This window comes from Pteropus medius, unplaced genomic scaffold (assembly GCF_902729225.1).
Source record: "Pteropus medius unplaced genomic scaffold, Ma_sr-lr_union100, whole genome shotgun sequence".
Classification (NCBI taxonomy): domain Eukaryota; kingdom Metazoa; phylum Chordata; class Mammalia; order Chiroptera; family Pteropodidae; genus Pteropus; species Pteropus medius.
The window spans coordinates 27415747-27432913 of NW_024349801.1; the positions used below are offsets into that span (position 1 = coordinate 27415747).

At 50.9% G+C, this 17167-nt stretch overlaps 1 protein-coding gene across 1 annotated transcript in view; it reads right to left on the minus strand.

Moving 5' to 3' along the window:
* Positions 1-17167, minus strand: part of MAPKBP1 (mitogen-activated protein kinase binding protein 1) — a 50445-nt gene that overhangs the window by 2563 nt on the left and 30715 nt on the right. The window contains exons 4-30 of the mRNA XM_039888440.1: positions 13959-14021; positions 13709-13766; positions 12843-13013; positions 12336-12473; positions 11925-12107; positions 11191-11351; positions 10216-10405; positions 9500-9646; positions 9110-9285; positions 8190-8281; positions 7791-7916; positions 7340-7410; positions 7055-7176; positions 6696-6771; positions 6477-6588; positions 6233-6296; positions 5855-5989; positions 5512-5648; positions 5247-5302; positions 3962-4198; positions 3330-3496; positions 2943-3088; positions 2621-2818; positions 2365-2449; positions 1786-2069; positions 966-1562; positions 449-534 (exon numbers count right to left, since the gene is read on the minus strand). Coding sequence (XP_039744374.1) covers positions 449-534; positions 966-1562; positions 1786-2069; positions 2365-2449; positions 2621-2818; positions 2943-3088; positions 3330-3496; positions 3962-4198; positions 5247-5302; positions 5512-5648; positions 5855-5989; positions 6233-6296; positions 6477-6588; positions 6696-6771; positions 7055-7176; positions 7340-7410; positions 7791-7916; positions 8190-8281; positions 9110-9285; positions 9500-9646; positions 10216-10405; positions 11191-11351; positions 11925-12107; positions 12336-12473; positions 12843-13013; positions 13709-13766; positions 13959-14021 — 4078 coding nt within the window. The remainder of the gene's footprint in view (positions 1-448; positions 535-965; positions 1563-1785; positions 2070-2364; positions 2450-2620; positions 2819-2942; positions 3089-3329; positions 3497-3961; positions 4199-5246; positions 5303-5511; positions 5649-5854; positions 5990-6232; positions 6297-6476; positions 6589-6695; positions 6772-7054; positions 7177-7339; positions 7411-7790; positions 7917-8189; positions 8282-9109; positions 9286-9499; positions 9647-10215; positions 10406-11190; positions 11352-11924; positions 12108-12335; positions 12474-12842; positions 13014-13708; positions 13767-13958; positions 14022-17167) is intronic.

The following is a 17167-nucleotide window of genomic DNA, read 5'->3' on the forward strand; positions in this document are numbered from 1 at the left end:
AGCAAGTATGACCAGAGGCTATGGGATTGAGGAAGACTCTGGGGTGACTCCAAAGGAGGAGGCCATCAGATTATGGCACCATCTATATTTTGCTAGCAACTCCTCTTTCAAGGCTTGGGTCCTGCTGTACTGCCCCCATGTCTAGGGTGCCAAATAGTTTTTGAATATGAAAAGCAATACTATTAATAACTACACTGGGAAAAGATGGTCCTGAGCAAACTAGGACATGTGGGCTCTCTACCCACCCTCTTCAGCTTTTAACCAGACATGACCAATAGGTGCTTGGTTCTAGAGGCCCAGCCTGGCCTCTAACCCCGTCACCTACTCTGTCCAGGATGTTCTTGATTGCAACATCCACCCATTAGTGGAAGAGCGTTATCATTATGTTCTGGATACTCAGCATTCCTGACATGCTCTGTCTTCCCACTAGTGGGTGCCTAATACGTACCAAGTGGTAGAGCTGCACGGCCTGGCGCACACTGCTCTGGAGCTCTGCCACAAGTTGTTCACACTGCTCCAAGCTCACTGCTGGTTCTGGGAGGGACAGAGACAGCTCAGTAAGGCCCAGCAAAGCTGCCCTTTCAGGCCTCCCCACCTGCAGCCACTCAGCAGGACAAGCCTACCCCACAAGCATCACACCCTCTCCACTTGCCCTCAGTCCTTTCCTCTTGCCTCTTCCTTCCCAACACCCTCCCAGCATCACACAGAAAAGAAGGTCCAAAGGAAAGGGCCAGCCCTAGCCCCAGGGCTAGGCATTGAGGGGCAAGTGGGTCACAGGGAGATCATGAAGATTGGCAGGAGTGTCTCACCATCAGGCGTGTGACTTATGGACTGAGACAGGGGCAGACAAGACAAAAAAACACCAGAGGCTGGACGCACAGAAATGGAATAGAGCCAGAGAGCAGCCAACAGATACAGAAGAGAGAAGATGGAGCAGGAGATAAGAGCTGGGGAGCCATGCACACCTGAGGCCTGGCTTGGGGCTGCCCCTGGCCTGGTACACTCCATGGGGTTGGGAGTCTTCTCAGGAGGTGGGGGCTGCAAGTTCTCAGAGCCTTGGAGAAGGCTGCCCACTGACAGGTGCTGCGCGCAGGGGCTGTTAGACCCAGGCTGAGCTTGGCATTCTGTCCTAGGCCTGGGAGGGGTACTCTCCCCCAAAGAGGCCTGCTTCTCAGATGTACTGTGAGTCTTTCCTAGGCCCACTGGGGAGCCAGGCTGTTCCGCCTCACCAGGGGACCTGCCCTTGGTAACAGGTGAGAATGTGGCCAGGGTAGGACGATCAGGCAATGGCTTTGGAATGTCCAGGACCAAGTGAGCCCGGCTGGGCAGGGCCAGCTTGCTAAGTGGTGAGACTCGAACAGGGGCAGGAGCTTGAGGTTCAGCCGCCAGGCCCAGATTCTCTCCAACAGAGATGCTGCGGGATATCTTGGCCATGGAACTGGTGGTGGGGTTCTGGTAGGAGTGGGGCCGAGACAGACGGCCATCAGCCTGGGGCAGGGAACGCAGGCCTTCCTGGGCCTCTATCTCTCGTAAGAGCAATGGGCCTGGTAGAGAAGCCTCCCCTACAGAGAAGATAGAGATACATGCAAGTCAAATGGTGAGGAAGGTATCTCAGGTGCCAAGGCTCAATTCCCAAGGAGCTGCTATGCCCTGCACACACCCACTAAAGGACACCCAGTGGCAAGCACAGTGACACATCAGGGCTCATCAGGCCCTCCTTTCTCTAGCATGCTCATGTGCTCTACATTTCCCATACTCTAGAGCTGAGCCCACCAGGCTCCTTACCCTGTGGCACCAGACTCTGCACAGATTGGGCCTTCTGGAGTCTACCTAAGGAGCTGGTTGATGCCACTCTCTTGGGTGCCCAGTTGCTGTCTGGGCTGAGACGGCGTCGTGGCAACAGCACAGGGGCTGCCTGCTGGGGGCCAGGATTTCCGGGGGTAGGCTCCGCCTCTGGAGGTGCTCCTGGAGGATTGGCACGACTGCCTCTCAGCTGCTCGCCAGAAGTCTGTGGCATCAAGACTGGTCTCAACGTCAGTGCTACGTTTGAGGAAGATGGGGATGGTTCCCTAAAGGGAAGAAATGTGGAAGAAGGCCCAGAGGAGGCTTAAGGCTCTCCCCTGCCAAGACAGGGAGAAGCTCTCTCAACACTAGGGAAGCACTAGGAGAGAAGGGCAGGCACAAAGTCAGCCAGCCCCAAAACTTGGAAGTACAAAATACTGTTGGACGTGGGAAGACAAGCCTTAGAGAGAGAAGGGCTACATGCTGCCCCAGGGGCAGAAATGGCCCCCTATTAGGAGCACTGGGAGGTCAGGAGAGCTGGAGCCCCTTGTGGGAGAGCAAGAGCTGCTGTGGGGAGCATACCTGAGTGGGGGGGTCTGCACTTGCAACAGGAATCGTGAAGAGATGCTCTGAGACTCTGTCCTCTCTGGTACTCGGACAGGGCCTCCTGCCAAGGTGACAGAAATCATAAAATGAAGGAAGCCCTTGCCCCAGATTCTCCCCCACCCCCCAGAAGGCAACCCCAGGGCATGCTCTGCCTTTGGACCCTCCCTCTTAGCCAGACAAAAAGGGGAGCAGGGCAGATTGCAGTGACCAAATGTTGGGCCTCTGACCACACCTGGAGCAGATCCATTGGCCAGAGTCTCAAAGTGCTGTTTTAGAAACTGCTCCTGGTCCGGGGTACGGGGGCTGCCTTCCTGCAGTCCATAGGGGCCAGGGCCTCCCTCCTCTTCCTCTTCTTCTTCATCTCCCTCAGCTGGCTCTTCAAGGTCTGAGGAAATGCCATCCACACTCAGGGGCTCCGTGCTCTCAGAGTCTGGATGTGGGGGAGGGAGAAAGAAGCATCACACTGCACCCATCTGTCGCCAGAGTCTCCACTCCCACCTCAATCCATTGACCTGTGTGGTGGCTCTGGCCCTCCCTCAAGGCTGCAGCCTCACCTTCGTTGGGGTGCTCAGGGCTAGAAAGGCGGCTGCTGCTATAATCCACAGAACAGGCACTGTCAGGGCTGTGCTTCTCTGAGCCCCTGCTGCTTGGATACACTCTTCCCAGGGTCCCTCGCGCTGATGCCTGCACCTGGAACTCACTGTCGGGAAGGCGGCAGGGGAAAGAAGAGGGAAAAGAAGAGCAGGGGTGAGCAGCAGCCCACTAGACTCCTGCTTTCCTTCTCCCCACCTATGAGCAGGACTGGGGGATGAGGCAGTGGTGAAGTGGCAGGCAAGCCTGAGTGCCCTGGGGCCAACCCTCTCTTCATTAAAGAACACTTAGAGGGAAGAGAGACTGGGGGCTGCATGGCCTCAGGGGTCTGGTGGTAGAAGGATGCTTGCCTGGTATCCAAAGTGGGGCTGTCACTTGGCTCCGGGTAGACAATACCATCTTCAATGGGTGTAGGCTCCAGATCTTGGGGAAAGACCCCTTCCTCTTGGGACAATAATCGGATAATGTGGGGGCAGGAACAGGGTTGTGAAGTCTGAGACCGAGGGTGCTTTTCATTCTGGAAACATACAAAGGGGAATTACTGGAGTTGTTGATGTGACAGAGAGTCTGAGAAAATGGATGGAGGGAGGTAAGTAAGGGTTTGGTGTGCACCGTTCTGGGAGAAGCTGGATTCTCTAAATCTGAGGACAGACACCAAGAAGCTGGGCTGGGCTCCAACTAGTGTTCCTGAGCTTCTCGAAGTACTGTATTAGCATTCTGGCTGCCAACCTCCAGCCACCATTTAATATCATAAGCCCTCCAAGGAACCCAACCCAAGACAAAGGCTACCCTTTGCTTCTTCACATCAATCACCATACCACACAGCCTGCCCAGCCCTACTCTGACTTTGCAGTTCAGGTTACCCATATGCCACATGAGCAGAGCAAGCATAGCTGGACCAGTGCTCAGGCTCCAGCTGTTGGCACAAGGCTGGCTAAGGCTGCCTGGAGAACTTTAGGGAACTGGAAGAAAGCTGACTCACCTGGATAGTATGTGAGGTCTCAGGGGCCTCCTGATCATGCTTCCCAGGACCAGAAGGAGTCATGGCCAGCAAGTCTTGGCTACAGCCCCGAGGGCTTGGGGTCAGTGTCTCTAGCTGCCGCAGGTCCAGCATGGAGCGAACACTCAGCTCAATGCCAGACTGAGCCCAGCGCCCTCTTCTTCTGGGTCTTTGGTTGGCTGCAGGAGCTGGGTCCAGGAACTCCACCGTGTCCGGTGCCTGGTGCAGGGCAGGCGTGGGAGAGGAATAACAATAACAATTACACAATAGTCTTAGCGAACATTCATATATCACTTACTGTGTGCTAGGCACTTTACACATATCAGCTCATTTAAACCTCAAAACCACCTCATGAAGTAGGTACTATTCTCATATTTACAGATGGGAGAAAAACCAAAGCACAGCTGGTTTAAATAACTTGTCCAAGTCCCATAGACAACAAGCGGCCTGCCTGTGGGTTACAACTCAGGGAGTCTCACTCCAGAGTTCATGCTCTTATCTTCATTCTACGTCCTGTATTCTGGTCTCTGTCTTCACCTGCTGTCATGGCAACCTCAAAGCTAGGAGTCTCTATAAGTCCGCTACTCTGAGGACAGCCCCAATGGCACCAAGAACTAACTAACAGCCCAGCCTTGAGACTCCTGGCCTTGTCAGAACATGCCAGAAACACCACACCACTATCATTCCATGTAACTGCTACTGACAATGAAAGGTACTGGCACTTGAAATCCTGACATGGGACAAGTGAGGGCTGGGCTGCCCTGGGGCTTGCTCCGAAAGCCTTTAGCCTCCTTCTGGTTAAAGGAGCCACTCAGTTATGGCCTTTCCCCTCTACCTTACCTCCTAAACTGAGGTCTTCAGAACAAGTTTCTCCACATTTCTGCTCTTTGAATCTTTGATTTTCTTGAACTTAAGTTCTAACCGTGTGGCTCACACGCCTTCTTTCTACTCCCTATCTCAACCTGGTATTTTTCACATTTACTCCAAGGCCTCCAGGTCACGGAATGGGTGGAGTACCTCTCCTAGGGAAGACCAACCCTTGCAGGCCCCCAACCTGGCCCACAGGAAAAAAATACCTGGGCTTCATCATCTCTAACCTAGGGCCAGCCCACCTGCCTGAACTTCCCCCATAAGGCTCTTCCTTGGACACAAGGGGTAAAGCATGTGAGCAGACCCCACACCCAACTCTCCAGGCCCAGAAAGCCCTGCTTTCACCTTCCTTCATCTCTTGTAACCTTGGAAGGGCATTTTAACAATGGTGACTCACCCGACTCATCTCCCAGTGGGACAGACTTCGGGGCAGGGCTGGGCTGGGCACCGAGGCTAGACAGAGACAGGCAGTCAGAGAGAGTGTCTTCTGCGCCCCCGACCCTGGAGCCCTGGCCCCACACCAGCCCATATCCTACATGGCCACAACAATGCTCCAGTTTCCTCAGCTTACACTGCTCTTACACCCCGCAGTCCCAGAAAGGGCAGTTCTAACCACTATACCAACTGGTTCCTGTCTGACCCCATAACAGACTTCTACAGACCTCGCTCTTTCTTGGTACCCTTGGCAAGGATAGGCAGAGCTGGAAGTTCTTCTTCTTCAGTGCCCTCATCTTCTCCCTCCTTGTCACTGTCTGATGAGAGAGCTGGTCCAGAAGACAGCACTGACGGGGCCTCATGCCTGTGCCAAGAGAAGGAAGGTCATGGAGAGAGAAAACTCAAAGGAGGAAGGGTCCAACATCATGGGTCTTTTTGTGAAAAGCGGGCATTGGGGGATACAGAGTTGCTGAATGGCAGGTCCAGAGCAAAGAGGAAGAGCAGTGAGATCATAGGGAGCAATCTGGATGCCCAGTCACTGCTTGCCCTTATCCCATACTCTGTTCTCACCGGTTGGGCCCAGCAGCTCTTTGGGGAGAAGATGGTCCTTGCTGCTTGCTCCCTCGCTGATGCTGGCGCAGCTCGGCCAGACGCTGCCTCATGCTGATGGTCATCTCAGAGCTCAGGCGCCACACAAATACGCAGCTGGGTAGAGCCACAAAGTTGGGTGAGGGATGGTTAGGGTAGGACCCTGGGGGTGGCAACACCATCCGTCCCCCTTCTCCATGGGCTGGCAAGGACACCAAAGCCACCCTCTAGTGCCAGGTCAGGCCCAGTCAAGAAATATCCTTGATCAGCCCTAATTGACAGAGACATTATTGGGGTGAAGAAAGAGGAGGAGCAGGATGTATTTGTGGCACAGAGGAAGAATCTGTGGCTTCCGCTTACCTGTCCCCTGACACAGAGATGAGATGTTTGCAGTCATTACTAAATTTCATGCCAGTGACAATCTCTGTGAAGAACAACGAATATGGCCTATAAGCCACTCAAAAGTCCCAGCCAAGCTTCTGTTCCAACAGTGGCAAGGGGAAGTGGGTTGGCTAGAAGGGAGGGGCAGGCAGATATGATGGGCCTAAGAAACCAAAGGAAGAAAGAGTAAAGTTCCAAGGGTAGAGTACTGGGCTACACTCACCTGAGTGGCCAAACATAGTGGCCACGCACTCGCCTGAGGAGAAGTCAAAAATGGAGAGGTTCTTGTCAGAACAGCTGGTGGCAATGTAGATCCCTGAGGGGTCTGTCTGCACCTGAGGGGTGGGACACACAGCTGGAAGAGAATGGGAAGCACCAGTCTCTCTCCACCTAGCAGCCCGTCCTGTTCTCTGGCCCAGTGCCCATCCTTCTGGGCCCTTACCTTAATCAGAGTGCCATCCTCACCCTGTGACCCTTTAAATAGCTTCTTCTGCTTCCCACTGCTGATGTTAAAGATGCTGTAAAGAAACATATTCTCATTCACACGAGGAGAAGGTCATGATCAAGCATACCTGGGTGGCAGTAATGCCAGCACTCATTCCCAGCCCCATTCTCTATGGGAACCACTCCCCAACACCGAAGGGACTACCACCTCTTGGGTGAGGCAAAGTACTCATTCTGTAGGCTCAAGGGGGCACAAAGTCCTGGACAAGAAGACAGACATAGGGACTGAGCTGCCTAAAGCTGACCCCGTTGGGCATGAAGGAGTGTGGTCAGATGGTCTGAGAAAGGGATTCCCACCGAATATTTCGGTCCTGGCAGCCAATAGCCGTGTACTTCCAGCTGGGCTCCACATCCATGTCATAGAGGGTCGTCTTCCGTACCACGTGGTGTGTCCGTGTAAACTGTACTCCATCTCCAGACTGCAGGGGTGGAGCACGTGGGCAGACCCCAAGCCCAAACGCCTCACCAGGCCCAGAGATGCCTGCTTTCTCCTCTCTTTACCTCTTATAATCTCAGGTAGGGGACTGGTAGAGACCCCTACCACCACCCACTGCCCCATTCAGGGAAGCCCCGTCCCCTCACCTTCTGTGCAGTACGGAAGTAGATGCTCTTGTCTGCTCCACAGCTGATCATGCGGACTTGCCCATCGCTGGCTATGGAGGAAGGGGGCCTAGCTATTCCCACTGCTCTCACATGGGACCAGCCCTTCCTCGGCCTTCCCTCAGTATTCCCTCCCCTATCAAGCTACTCTACATGGCTAGGACAACCAAGTAAATCAGGATGCTTCCCTCCAAACCTAGGCTTTCCTTTCTTCCTATTATCAACCAACCTGGTTGGCTCAGGTCCCCTGGACTGAGAGTCTACATTTCACCTGTCTTCCCATCCAGCCCCAGGCCTTCCAGCTGCTGTCTAACATCCCCCACACCCCACGTGACAGGCACGCCCTTCTCATGGAAGCAGGAGGCAGGTGGCAGTGGGTGGGGGGGATGTTGGTGGTATGTGGCAGAATGTATCTCGATTGCCCTGCCCCCACCTGCAAACTTGACAGCAGTGATGGAGGATGAGTGCTCATCCAATGTCTGCTGTAGGCTGTACTCCCGTCCAGCATCCAGCACGTGGATCAGCCTGTCCCGGCTTGCTGAGGCTAGCAGCTTCAGACCTGGGGTTAGAAGAACTCTATCAGCCCACGAGTGCCCAGAGCAGGCCCCTATCTAGGTCTGGCAAAGAGGCTTGCAGTAACTGAGCCTATATCCCTAAGCCAAATGAATCACGAAGCACAGATGGAGTTGTCCTTCCTTAAACCTACAAAGACACCAAATGAATCAAAGGACTTACGGTCCAACATCCAAAAGCCGGGACAGATATAAGTGGCACTGGCAGGAATGGTGGAGGCCTGTACCATTCTAGGCTAGGGACCAGGCATCCTCCTTACCTGTGTCTGGCTTAGAGTACTCCAGGCACAGAATTTCTGAGTCATGGGCCTCCACTTTCAGCATCTCACTTAGGGACTGTAACTCATGCACCCTGCAAAGATGAGGAGAGGAAGGAGGTCACTGCCAGGCTTCAGAAGGAGAGACTCACCCTGCTTCCTTTGCTACCACCTCTCCCCCAACCTTTTTCAAAATTTATTATTTATTTTTGAACTTTTAGGCTTCAAGAAAAGTTGCAATGAATACAGAGTTTCCATATTTCCTTTACTCATCTTTCCCCAATGTTAACATCATACATAAGAACAGTTCAATTACCAAAACCATAAAATCTACACTGGTACAATACTATTAATTTAAGGCTTTATTTGAATTTCACCAATTTTTCCACAATGTCCTTTAATGGATCCCCAGGATCCCATCTGGTGTACTTTTAGTTATTATTGCTCTTTCCCATGTATATAGATATCTTGATCCCCGATCTTTTTGAACCAAAAAGAACTGTAGTCTGCAACAGTTCTTCAGTCTTTCTTTACCTTTCATGTCCTTGACACTTTTGAAGAGTATTGATCAGTACAGGTACTCTGTCGCAAATACCTCAACTTGCGTTTGTCTAATGTTTTCTCAAGATTGGACAAAATTTATGCATTTTGGGCAAGAATACCACAGAAACAATGCTATGTCCTTTTTAGTATATCATATTATGAGCTTCATGACATTGATATGAGGATGTTAAGCTTGATCATGGTTGAGATGGTTTCTGCTGGGTTTCTTCATTTAAAGTTATTATCTTTCCCATGTATATAGATATCTTGATCCCCAATCTTTTTGGGCCAAATTTTTCTAAAGCTCTGTACTTGGGGACCTAAATTCTCTGGCCTGTACCACGGAAGGCTGTCAATACCCATTCCAGGCCTCACATTACCTGAGCGTGCCCATACGGTCCCCCGAAGCTAGATGCTGTCCATTGGGGCTGATACACACAGAGCGGATGCCCACACGGGGATCCATCAGGGACCCGTCACCTTTGTCTCCTCCAAGCAGCTCAGTGTCCAGCAGGGCCTGAGTGTTCCCATCCACATAGATGATCTTAATGAGGTCCTAGTGGAGGTCAGGAGAAGTAGATAAGGCAGGCCTGACTCAGTACAACCGCAAGGGGAGAGGAATGCTGGACAAGATAAACCTTTGGCTCTCTGAGCTCAGTCAAATAAGAGCTGGAAGATCACAGTTTGGGGACCCAATTCCTGAGAAGGTGTGAAGGCTGAGGGGATGGGGATATTAGTGTGGAGTGGGGCCCTAAGGCCTCAGGGCTCACATTGCTGAGGATGTTTCGGTGCAGAGTGGAGCCATGCACCCCAGAGCTCTCTGTGTTCCACAGGCGAATGGTGTTGTCCGAGGAACAGGTGATAAAGGAACTAGGGGGCAGGCAGGCCTGATTACTGTCCTTCACTTCAGGGTAGACCTAAAGGAGCAAAGGGAACAAAATCAGATCTCTAGTTAGGGAGCAGTCTCTTGCCTGCCCAGGGAGAAGGGAATGCGATTAAAGGGATAATGCTGGCCAAGACTTAGCCCAGTCACACAGTCAGCAAGCTGTAACTAATAGATCATCTTCATAATCACTAAGGGAAAGCACATTAACCAAGTACCCACTATGCACCAGGACTCTTCTCTATCCCCCACTTACATTATTTCATTTAACACTTAGAACAATTAGATGAATCAGGTACATCACTTTACAACTGAGGAAACTGAGCCTCAGTCAAGTTCAGAAACTTGTCCAAGAACACCCAGCCTAGAACAAGGTGAAGCTAAGGATGGACAGTGGCATATTAAAAGTCTAAGATACATAAGCACGAAAATTCAAACTCAATCCTCAGGACCCATCTGAGGCTAGACAGATACACAGGGGTGTTGCTGAAGAAACGAGGAGGAAGCAGGAACGTAACATTATACTTGGGGATCCCCACTTTCCATCTTCACAATGGTATCCTAACAAATCTGGTCAGTCTCAAGCCAGCCCAGCCCACATACCTCCACACTCCAGACGCAGGAGGAATGATACAGAGCGGAGTACACCTTGCCCACTTTCTTGGGGTCTCTCACGTCCCAAACATAAATACTGTGGTCGTTGTATACACAAGACAGCCACTGATTATTGGGATCAAAGGTCAATGCAATGGTGTCTGGATACCTGGCATTGGCCGCTCCAGAGAAGAGGCGACTGTGGGAGAGAGGACAGGGTAAACTGGTGAGTGAGGAGCTGATAAAATGAACGACTGAAGGGAATGAAAACTAAAGCCACCCCATGAAGGAAGGAGCAGAGCATGGGAAGTCCTCTCCAGATCTGCAGGTTTGAAAGCAATTGCTTAAGAAAAAAAAGCAACCCCTGACAGCTGTCAGCTGGGAGTTGACCCGCACTAGCTGCTGGGCCATGGTGTTCTCCTGATGAACACAAACAATGTCACAGAATGTCACAGACAAGGTCACTCTGTGGCCATGACAGAGCAAAATAAAAACAAGACTACTCTGTCATTGTGTCTGGGCACAGATAAAAACAAGATCACTGCACAAACCACAGAAATGACCGAACATCATTCTTTCCCATCTGTAAAGATTGACTGCTGCTTCTTTACCAATTACAGCTTTAGCTCCCAACTTTTAGATAAAAATTATTAGGCTGTCCAATTAGAGAATTGCCCCCGCCTTCCTAATGGCATCCAACCAGAGCAAAACTTCAATCTCTTGAACTATTCATAAAATCACTTCACACAGTTCAAATCTTACAATATTCCCTGCTACTTATCATACGCCCCACTTCCTAAGATAGTCCCCGGTTCTCCTTGGTTACAACTAGTACCAATAAACCTTAATTTTTTTGTCTACAAAGGTGTTCTGGTACTCTTTGGGGCATCGATACACTATTCACCTTGTTCCATGAAGCACAGCCAGGGAAGGCTGGGCACAGCGTGAGGCTCTAAACGGAGGTAGGGGGCCCACATAGCTCACCTGGCTTCAGTGATGCTGGCAATGTCTGTCCCCAGAGCATGGGGTCGGGGCAGGGTGCTGAGGAAGTGTAGGTTAGAGGGGTTGAAGAGGCGCACAGTGCCATCAGCGCAACCACAGAAGATGTAGTCTTGGTTCACAGAAATGCAGTAGGCCACGGTGGTCTGTAAGCAGAGGGGCTCAGGTCAGCAAGGGGCACCTGCCCAGCCTTTCCTCAACAGTCACCTGCCAAGAGGAGAGACCAGCCAAGGCAGGGGCAAGGGAAAAGCAGCCCAGCTGCTCTAGACTAAGCCTCTCAGCTGTCATCTAGAAATGCCCCTCCCTCCAAGAACAGGTGGCCAGAGGAACCACAGCTACATTTGGGGGATGGGAGTCAGGGACCCCTCAAAGTTACTAGAGGTTTTGGCAAAGAAAACCAAGTAGGAAGAACCCAGCAAAGAGAAAGAAACAGCTTGAGAAAGAGAGGAGAGTCTAGGCACCACTTACTGTGAAGCTGTCTGTGTTCTGAGCAGAAGAGGAAAGCAGGGGAAAGAAAGACAGAAAGAGAGCAGAGAGGAGGCAGTTATACAGATCTCCACAGGTTGGAACTGGGCCAAACTCTGGCTCCCTCAAGCTTTTCTCCTGGGGTCCCCTCATGCATGCATAAGGGCCCAGCCTGTGGCATGAAGCTATAGGCATCAGTTCTCCCCTGAGCTAAGATACGGGCACTCCCAACCCACTGAGCCAGAAGTACTTACTCTCAGCTCCACCCACTTATCCAAAAGCCTTCGATCACTGAACTCGCACAGGAGCCCAGAGGATGTGATGCAGAAGGTGCTGTCTGCCTTCTTCCCTCGGCCACAGGCTACATCAGTGAACAGGTTGTTCCGTAGTTCTCCCAGCAGCCCTGAGCGACCCAGCAGGGGCACAGTGGCATTCACCTGTGGAGAAATACCGCTGTTGCCCACCCATCTACCCCAGAGCCCACCTCTGGAAACCAGGCCCCCTGGCTCTTTGAGACTATTCTTCAGCACAGAGAGTATCTGGCTTATCCAGAACTTCTGTATGTCTGCTGAGCAAGCCAAGAGGGGCCCAAATGGGAGCAAGGTCTTCTAAGGTGGGCTAAGCTGGCCCTGACCCTGATGGCTATTTCAGCCTCAGCATCTCACCTTTGAGGTCTTACTGTCATCGAGGTACCAGAACTTGATGTGCCGGTTGCCTGCAGTGACAAAGTAGCTGCAATCTTCAGAGAAGGACACTGCTGTCACCCGACTGGACACCTTATTGGAAGCTACCACGATGTTTTTCTGGAGGGAAAGCCAAAGGAAAAATCAAGGGTCTGCCTCTTGGAGCTAAGAAGAAAGAGGGTTAGATAGGATTTGTACTTAAAAAGTTTCCAGGATTTACTGGTCAGAGAAAAAAGGGGAGGGAGGAGAATTTCTTTCAGGAGTTGAATAGATTCATTTCCTCTGGCGATCCTCAAAGAGATGACACTAGCCCCTTTTTACCAACATGCTTGGCTATGTGGTTGCTCTTTCCTGCTTCAGATTACTTTCCGGAATGAGACTGAGATCAGCAGAGTGGAGTAAAGGGGCTCAGGTCAGCATCTTCCTGGTGCCCCAACAGGCCCTTGGACCCCCATGAGGCTGCCGGGCCAGCCTACCCAGCCTACTCACCTTCCAAGCCCAGACGTTAACGATCATGTCATGCTGGTAGCCCACGGAGACAATGTACTTGGCACTAGGAGAGAAGGCCACACAAGCCACACCATACTTATGCTCCTGCAGCTCTGCCACCTGGCAACGTTCAGCCACATCCCAAACCCGCACGGCAGGCATGTGACCACTCTGCAGGGAGGCAAGAACTAGAAGTGAGGGCCAGAGGCACACAGCACCCGCTACCCTTTCAGAGTAGGGACCCCTGCATCCCCAGCAATTGGATACAATCTCTCTAATGACCTCTTGGTCAAGGGCAGAGTGCTACACAAGGAAAAGGTAGAGAAGAAACACAATAAATATCTCAAGACAACAATGATTATCGGGGAGAAAAAGGCCCCAGATTTTGTTCAATATCTCTGGATAAGGGTCTGCACCTCTATTTATTCGAAGTTCCCCGAGTGATCCTGATGGGCAGCCAGGGTTGAGGACCACTACTACTCATGCCTACTTCTGCCCCCATGACCTCCCTTTCAGACTGAGAAGGTAGAGGTATTCTTCATGTGCCCAGAAGGGGGCCTCCGGGGACAAGGAACATTCTAAGGCAGTGTTTCCCTAAAAGGGTGATTCCCAAACCGGCAGAATCAGCATGATGTGGGAACTTGTTAGAAATTCAGATTTTGGAGTCCCAGCCCAGACCTACAGAAACCCTGCACTGTGCAATTTAACAAGCCCTCCAGGGCTTGTTATAGAAAAAAACAGGATTTGGCATCTGTTCACGAAGTCAAAGTGGCAAGCAGCCTTAACTAGGCCTAGGATTGTAACTCTGTGCTGAGGCCAGGCCTCCTACCCTCTTCCGAAAACTGCAGTCCTCTTTCTTCACTTACCTCTCCAGTGACCAAGTACTTGCCATCAGGGGAGAAGGCAAGGGCAGTGATAGTTTTTCTGTAAGAGATGAGGCAGGTCAGAGGGGTGCTGGCAGCCTGGCCTAAGCCTGGCTCCCTCACAGTCCCCTCAAAAGGCAAAACCAGCAAACATCGATGGCTCATGTGGCATTTCCCCAGAGAACCCCAGACAGTGCCCTTCTCAAAGTCTCCAGGAGAAAGAGGTGCTCCCTGAGGGCCCATACCCATTTACCTGGAACTGTTGAGGATGTGGTGCTGTTTGTGTTTCCGGGGATTGAACAGCACGACCACACACCTGGGGAGACGAGTGAGACAACAGACTTAACACGAAACCACAGCTCTCCCAGGAGCTCCCACACTACCTGGGAATTCCAGTCACCCAGCAGAGGGGATCCACTTGCCACTGACGGCAAATGACTGCAACCTGTTCTTGCTTCCTTTCCCTGCCCACAAGGGCCTATCTTTGCAGCTCCTTGAGGGTGAAAGGACTCCCTGGAAGCCTATCCCCACCGGGTCAACTAAGCACTAGCACCATCTCTGATCACACTCACAAAGGGCATCAGGGACAACGATCTTCCCACAGCTCTCGCACATAACTCAGGAAGGGGTGCAGGTGGGGAGAGTACAAGTGATTTGGCAAAACAGGCCACAGGTATATGGCCAGTTCGCAGGCTTGGAGTCACACTTTTATCAAGAATTTGTGCTCCAAGGAAGGGTGAGGCCTCTCAGGTGTGCATCCACATGTATATCTGGAAGCAGCCAGCCCCCCACACCCTCTACATGTCAGATGAAGAAGAGGCATGGGACCAAAATTGCAGGAAAGCTCAGTAAGACTAAGGGGAGGGGAAGAGAGAGCTTGAGAGGGCCTGGAGCAGCCTGTTCAGTGCCTAAGAGCTCCAGGGCTCAGCCCTGAAAATCTCTGACCTCTGAAAAGGACCCTCCAGATTATGAGAAGACTTGACCTGCCTTACAGAAAAGGCTGGGAGTACCCTCTCAATCAGGCGTCAAGGCTAGATGCCAGCAGATTCAGAGTGACTTTCCAGAGGCAGCTCCAGAGAGGCTAGATGATAGGAGTCAGGGGCAAGAAGCCAGAAGGCATAGCCAGGCAGTGTTCTCCCTTAGGCTCCTTGGCTGTCAGCAGGCCTAGGCTCATTGTGCATCTGCCTCCACATCATCAGCACTGTAACTAGCTGACAAGAGCAAGTGTGGGGCTTGCTGCTCCAGGTAAGGGAATGTGTAGAGAATAAGCAGAGGGAGACAACCCCCAGACCCAACCTTGTTTAGTAGGAAATCCCCTGTAGCTACCACATCCGGACCCCACATTTGCTAGAAACTTAAAGCAAAGGTGAGTATAAGCTGCTACTGAGTGCTCAGCATCTTAGGCTCAATAAACCACTTAAATATGCAAATTCCACAGGCAAGCTCTGGAGATGCTAGGATCTCTGAGGTGTACCAGGTATGCCCAGAACTTCCAAGCAGACCAAAAGCCTTTGAATTCCTGAGTCACATCCTCTTCTCTTCTAACCCGATCCCTCAAATCCTTCCCCACTGTTTTCTTTCTCCTTCTCTCCCCATCCCCTGATCTTTCCATGTTACCTTTTCTTCATTCCTTTCTCTCTTTTCTCTTTATATCAACTTGCAGTCTCCTGCTTCCCTTCCAGAATGCCATGTCAGGAGAGTTTTTTAACATATGACAAAAATCAGATGGCTTTAGAAGCTCTGTGCCCCATCATTCTCCCTCTTCTGTCCCAAAACACACACACACACACACACACACACACACAGTCATTCACACACACACACACACACACACACCACTTCAGGCACACTTGCTCAGTTTCTGTTAGGGGCAATCCAGGATACAGGGAGCCTAATTCCTCCAAAACAGATAGACTCATAGGACCTTGGAGCTGGAAGGAAGGATGGAAGGAATTAAATGTTCTATATTAAGTGACTTTAGAGATCACCTGGTCCAACTCTCCAAAATTTTGAGGTGAGGAAACCTAGATTCAGAAAGCTAGGCTCTGATAAACAGCTAAGCCAGGACTCTCCAGTGCTCAAACACTCGTGCACTTCTAATTGTGTCACCCTTTGCTGATAATCCCTGGGGAGCTTCTAAGACCAAACTCCTTAAAGTGCCCATGAAGGCCCTGGGTGGTGTGACCCCCTGCCCACTCTCCAGCCTCACCATGCACTATGCTCCACCGCATTCTTTCACTCCCTTTAAACTTGCTATGCTCCTTTCTACAGGGTCTTTGATGGAGCTCTCCTTTTCCCAACTAGTTAACCCTAGCCCTCATTCAGATCTCAGGTTGAAAGGCCTATGAATATGCTGTCATCACCACACAGTGTATCAATCTTTTGTAACATTTATCACAGCTGCAATTTTACATTCATTTTTGATCACCTCTCCCACTAGACTGCATTCCATGAGGGTGGGAACTGGGTCTGGTTTGCCTTGCTGCTTTGTCTCCTGGGCCTAGCAGAGTCTGGCCTATTGCAGTTGATCAAGAGCCATTTATTAAATGGGTGAACGCCTCCCCTGGTCCACTAGCTTGGTCCTGTGGGGTATCAGTAGGCCCCAGCTCTCCTCCCTACTCCTGTCTTCTATGAAAGAAGGGACCGATGACCTCTGGATCCTCATCGAGGCAGTGTGGGACAATGGGGACACTGTGGGTTTTGAAGTCAGAGGCCAGGGTTTGAGTCCTTGTTCTGCCATATATACCTCTGTGACCCTGGGTAAGTGACAAAACTGTTTTCTTATCTATAAGAAAAAAAGAGAGAGACTCTTGGATCTAGCTCATAGGACTCCTGTGAAGATTAACTGATTTTTTCAGACACACATTAGAAGCCAAACGAATGGAAAATGTTACTATTACTACTCTTGGAACATGGAAATGAAGCTGAAAGGGGACTCCTGGCAGTGGGGAATGAGGTGCTAAGGGATTATGTCAGGTTTTTCCTTAGGAAGAATGCAGGTGAATCCTGTTAGGAGCCTAGTAATGGTAAAAACTTTAAATGATGCTTTATTTTTTGTCCTGGGGAGGCAACCAAGAAAGAAGAGTTGGAATAAGGTTGGGGGAAGAAAGTCTCTGCATCTTCATTGACTTAGGAGATGACAAGCTTAGAAGGTAGCAAGGAAGGGATGGGGGAATACTGAGGGAGAAACTACCATAATTGTCTAAGACAGCAGCACAGAAGCATGGAAAGATAACAGAAGTAACATCTCCTGGCTAAGTTAAAAAGCACCACACAAGAGTTTCAATGAACTCTAAACACAAAGGTGTCCATTTCCTCAAGTAACTGTTCTACTGCTCTTCACACTTATCAAGCACTTACCACTTATCAAGCACTTTCCATGTAGCAGCACCTAAGATGTCTGGTCTTAGCTAATCCTTAAAACAACCTTGGAATGCTGGTACAATTATCCCCACTTTATAG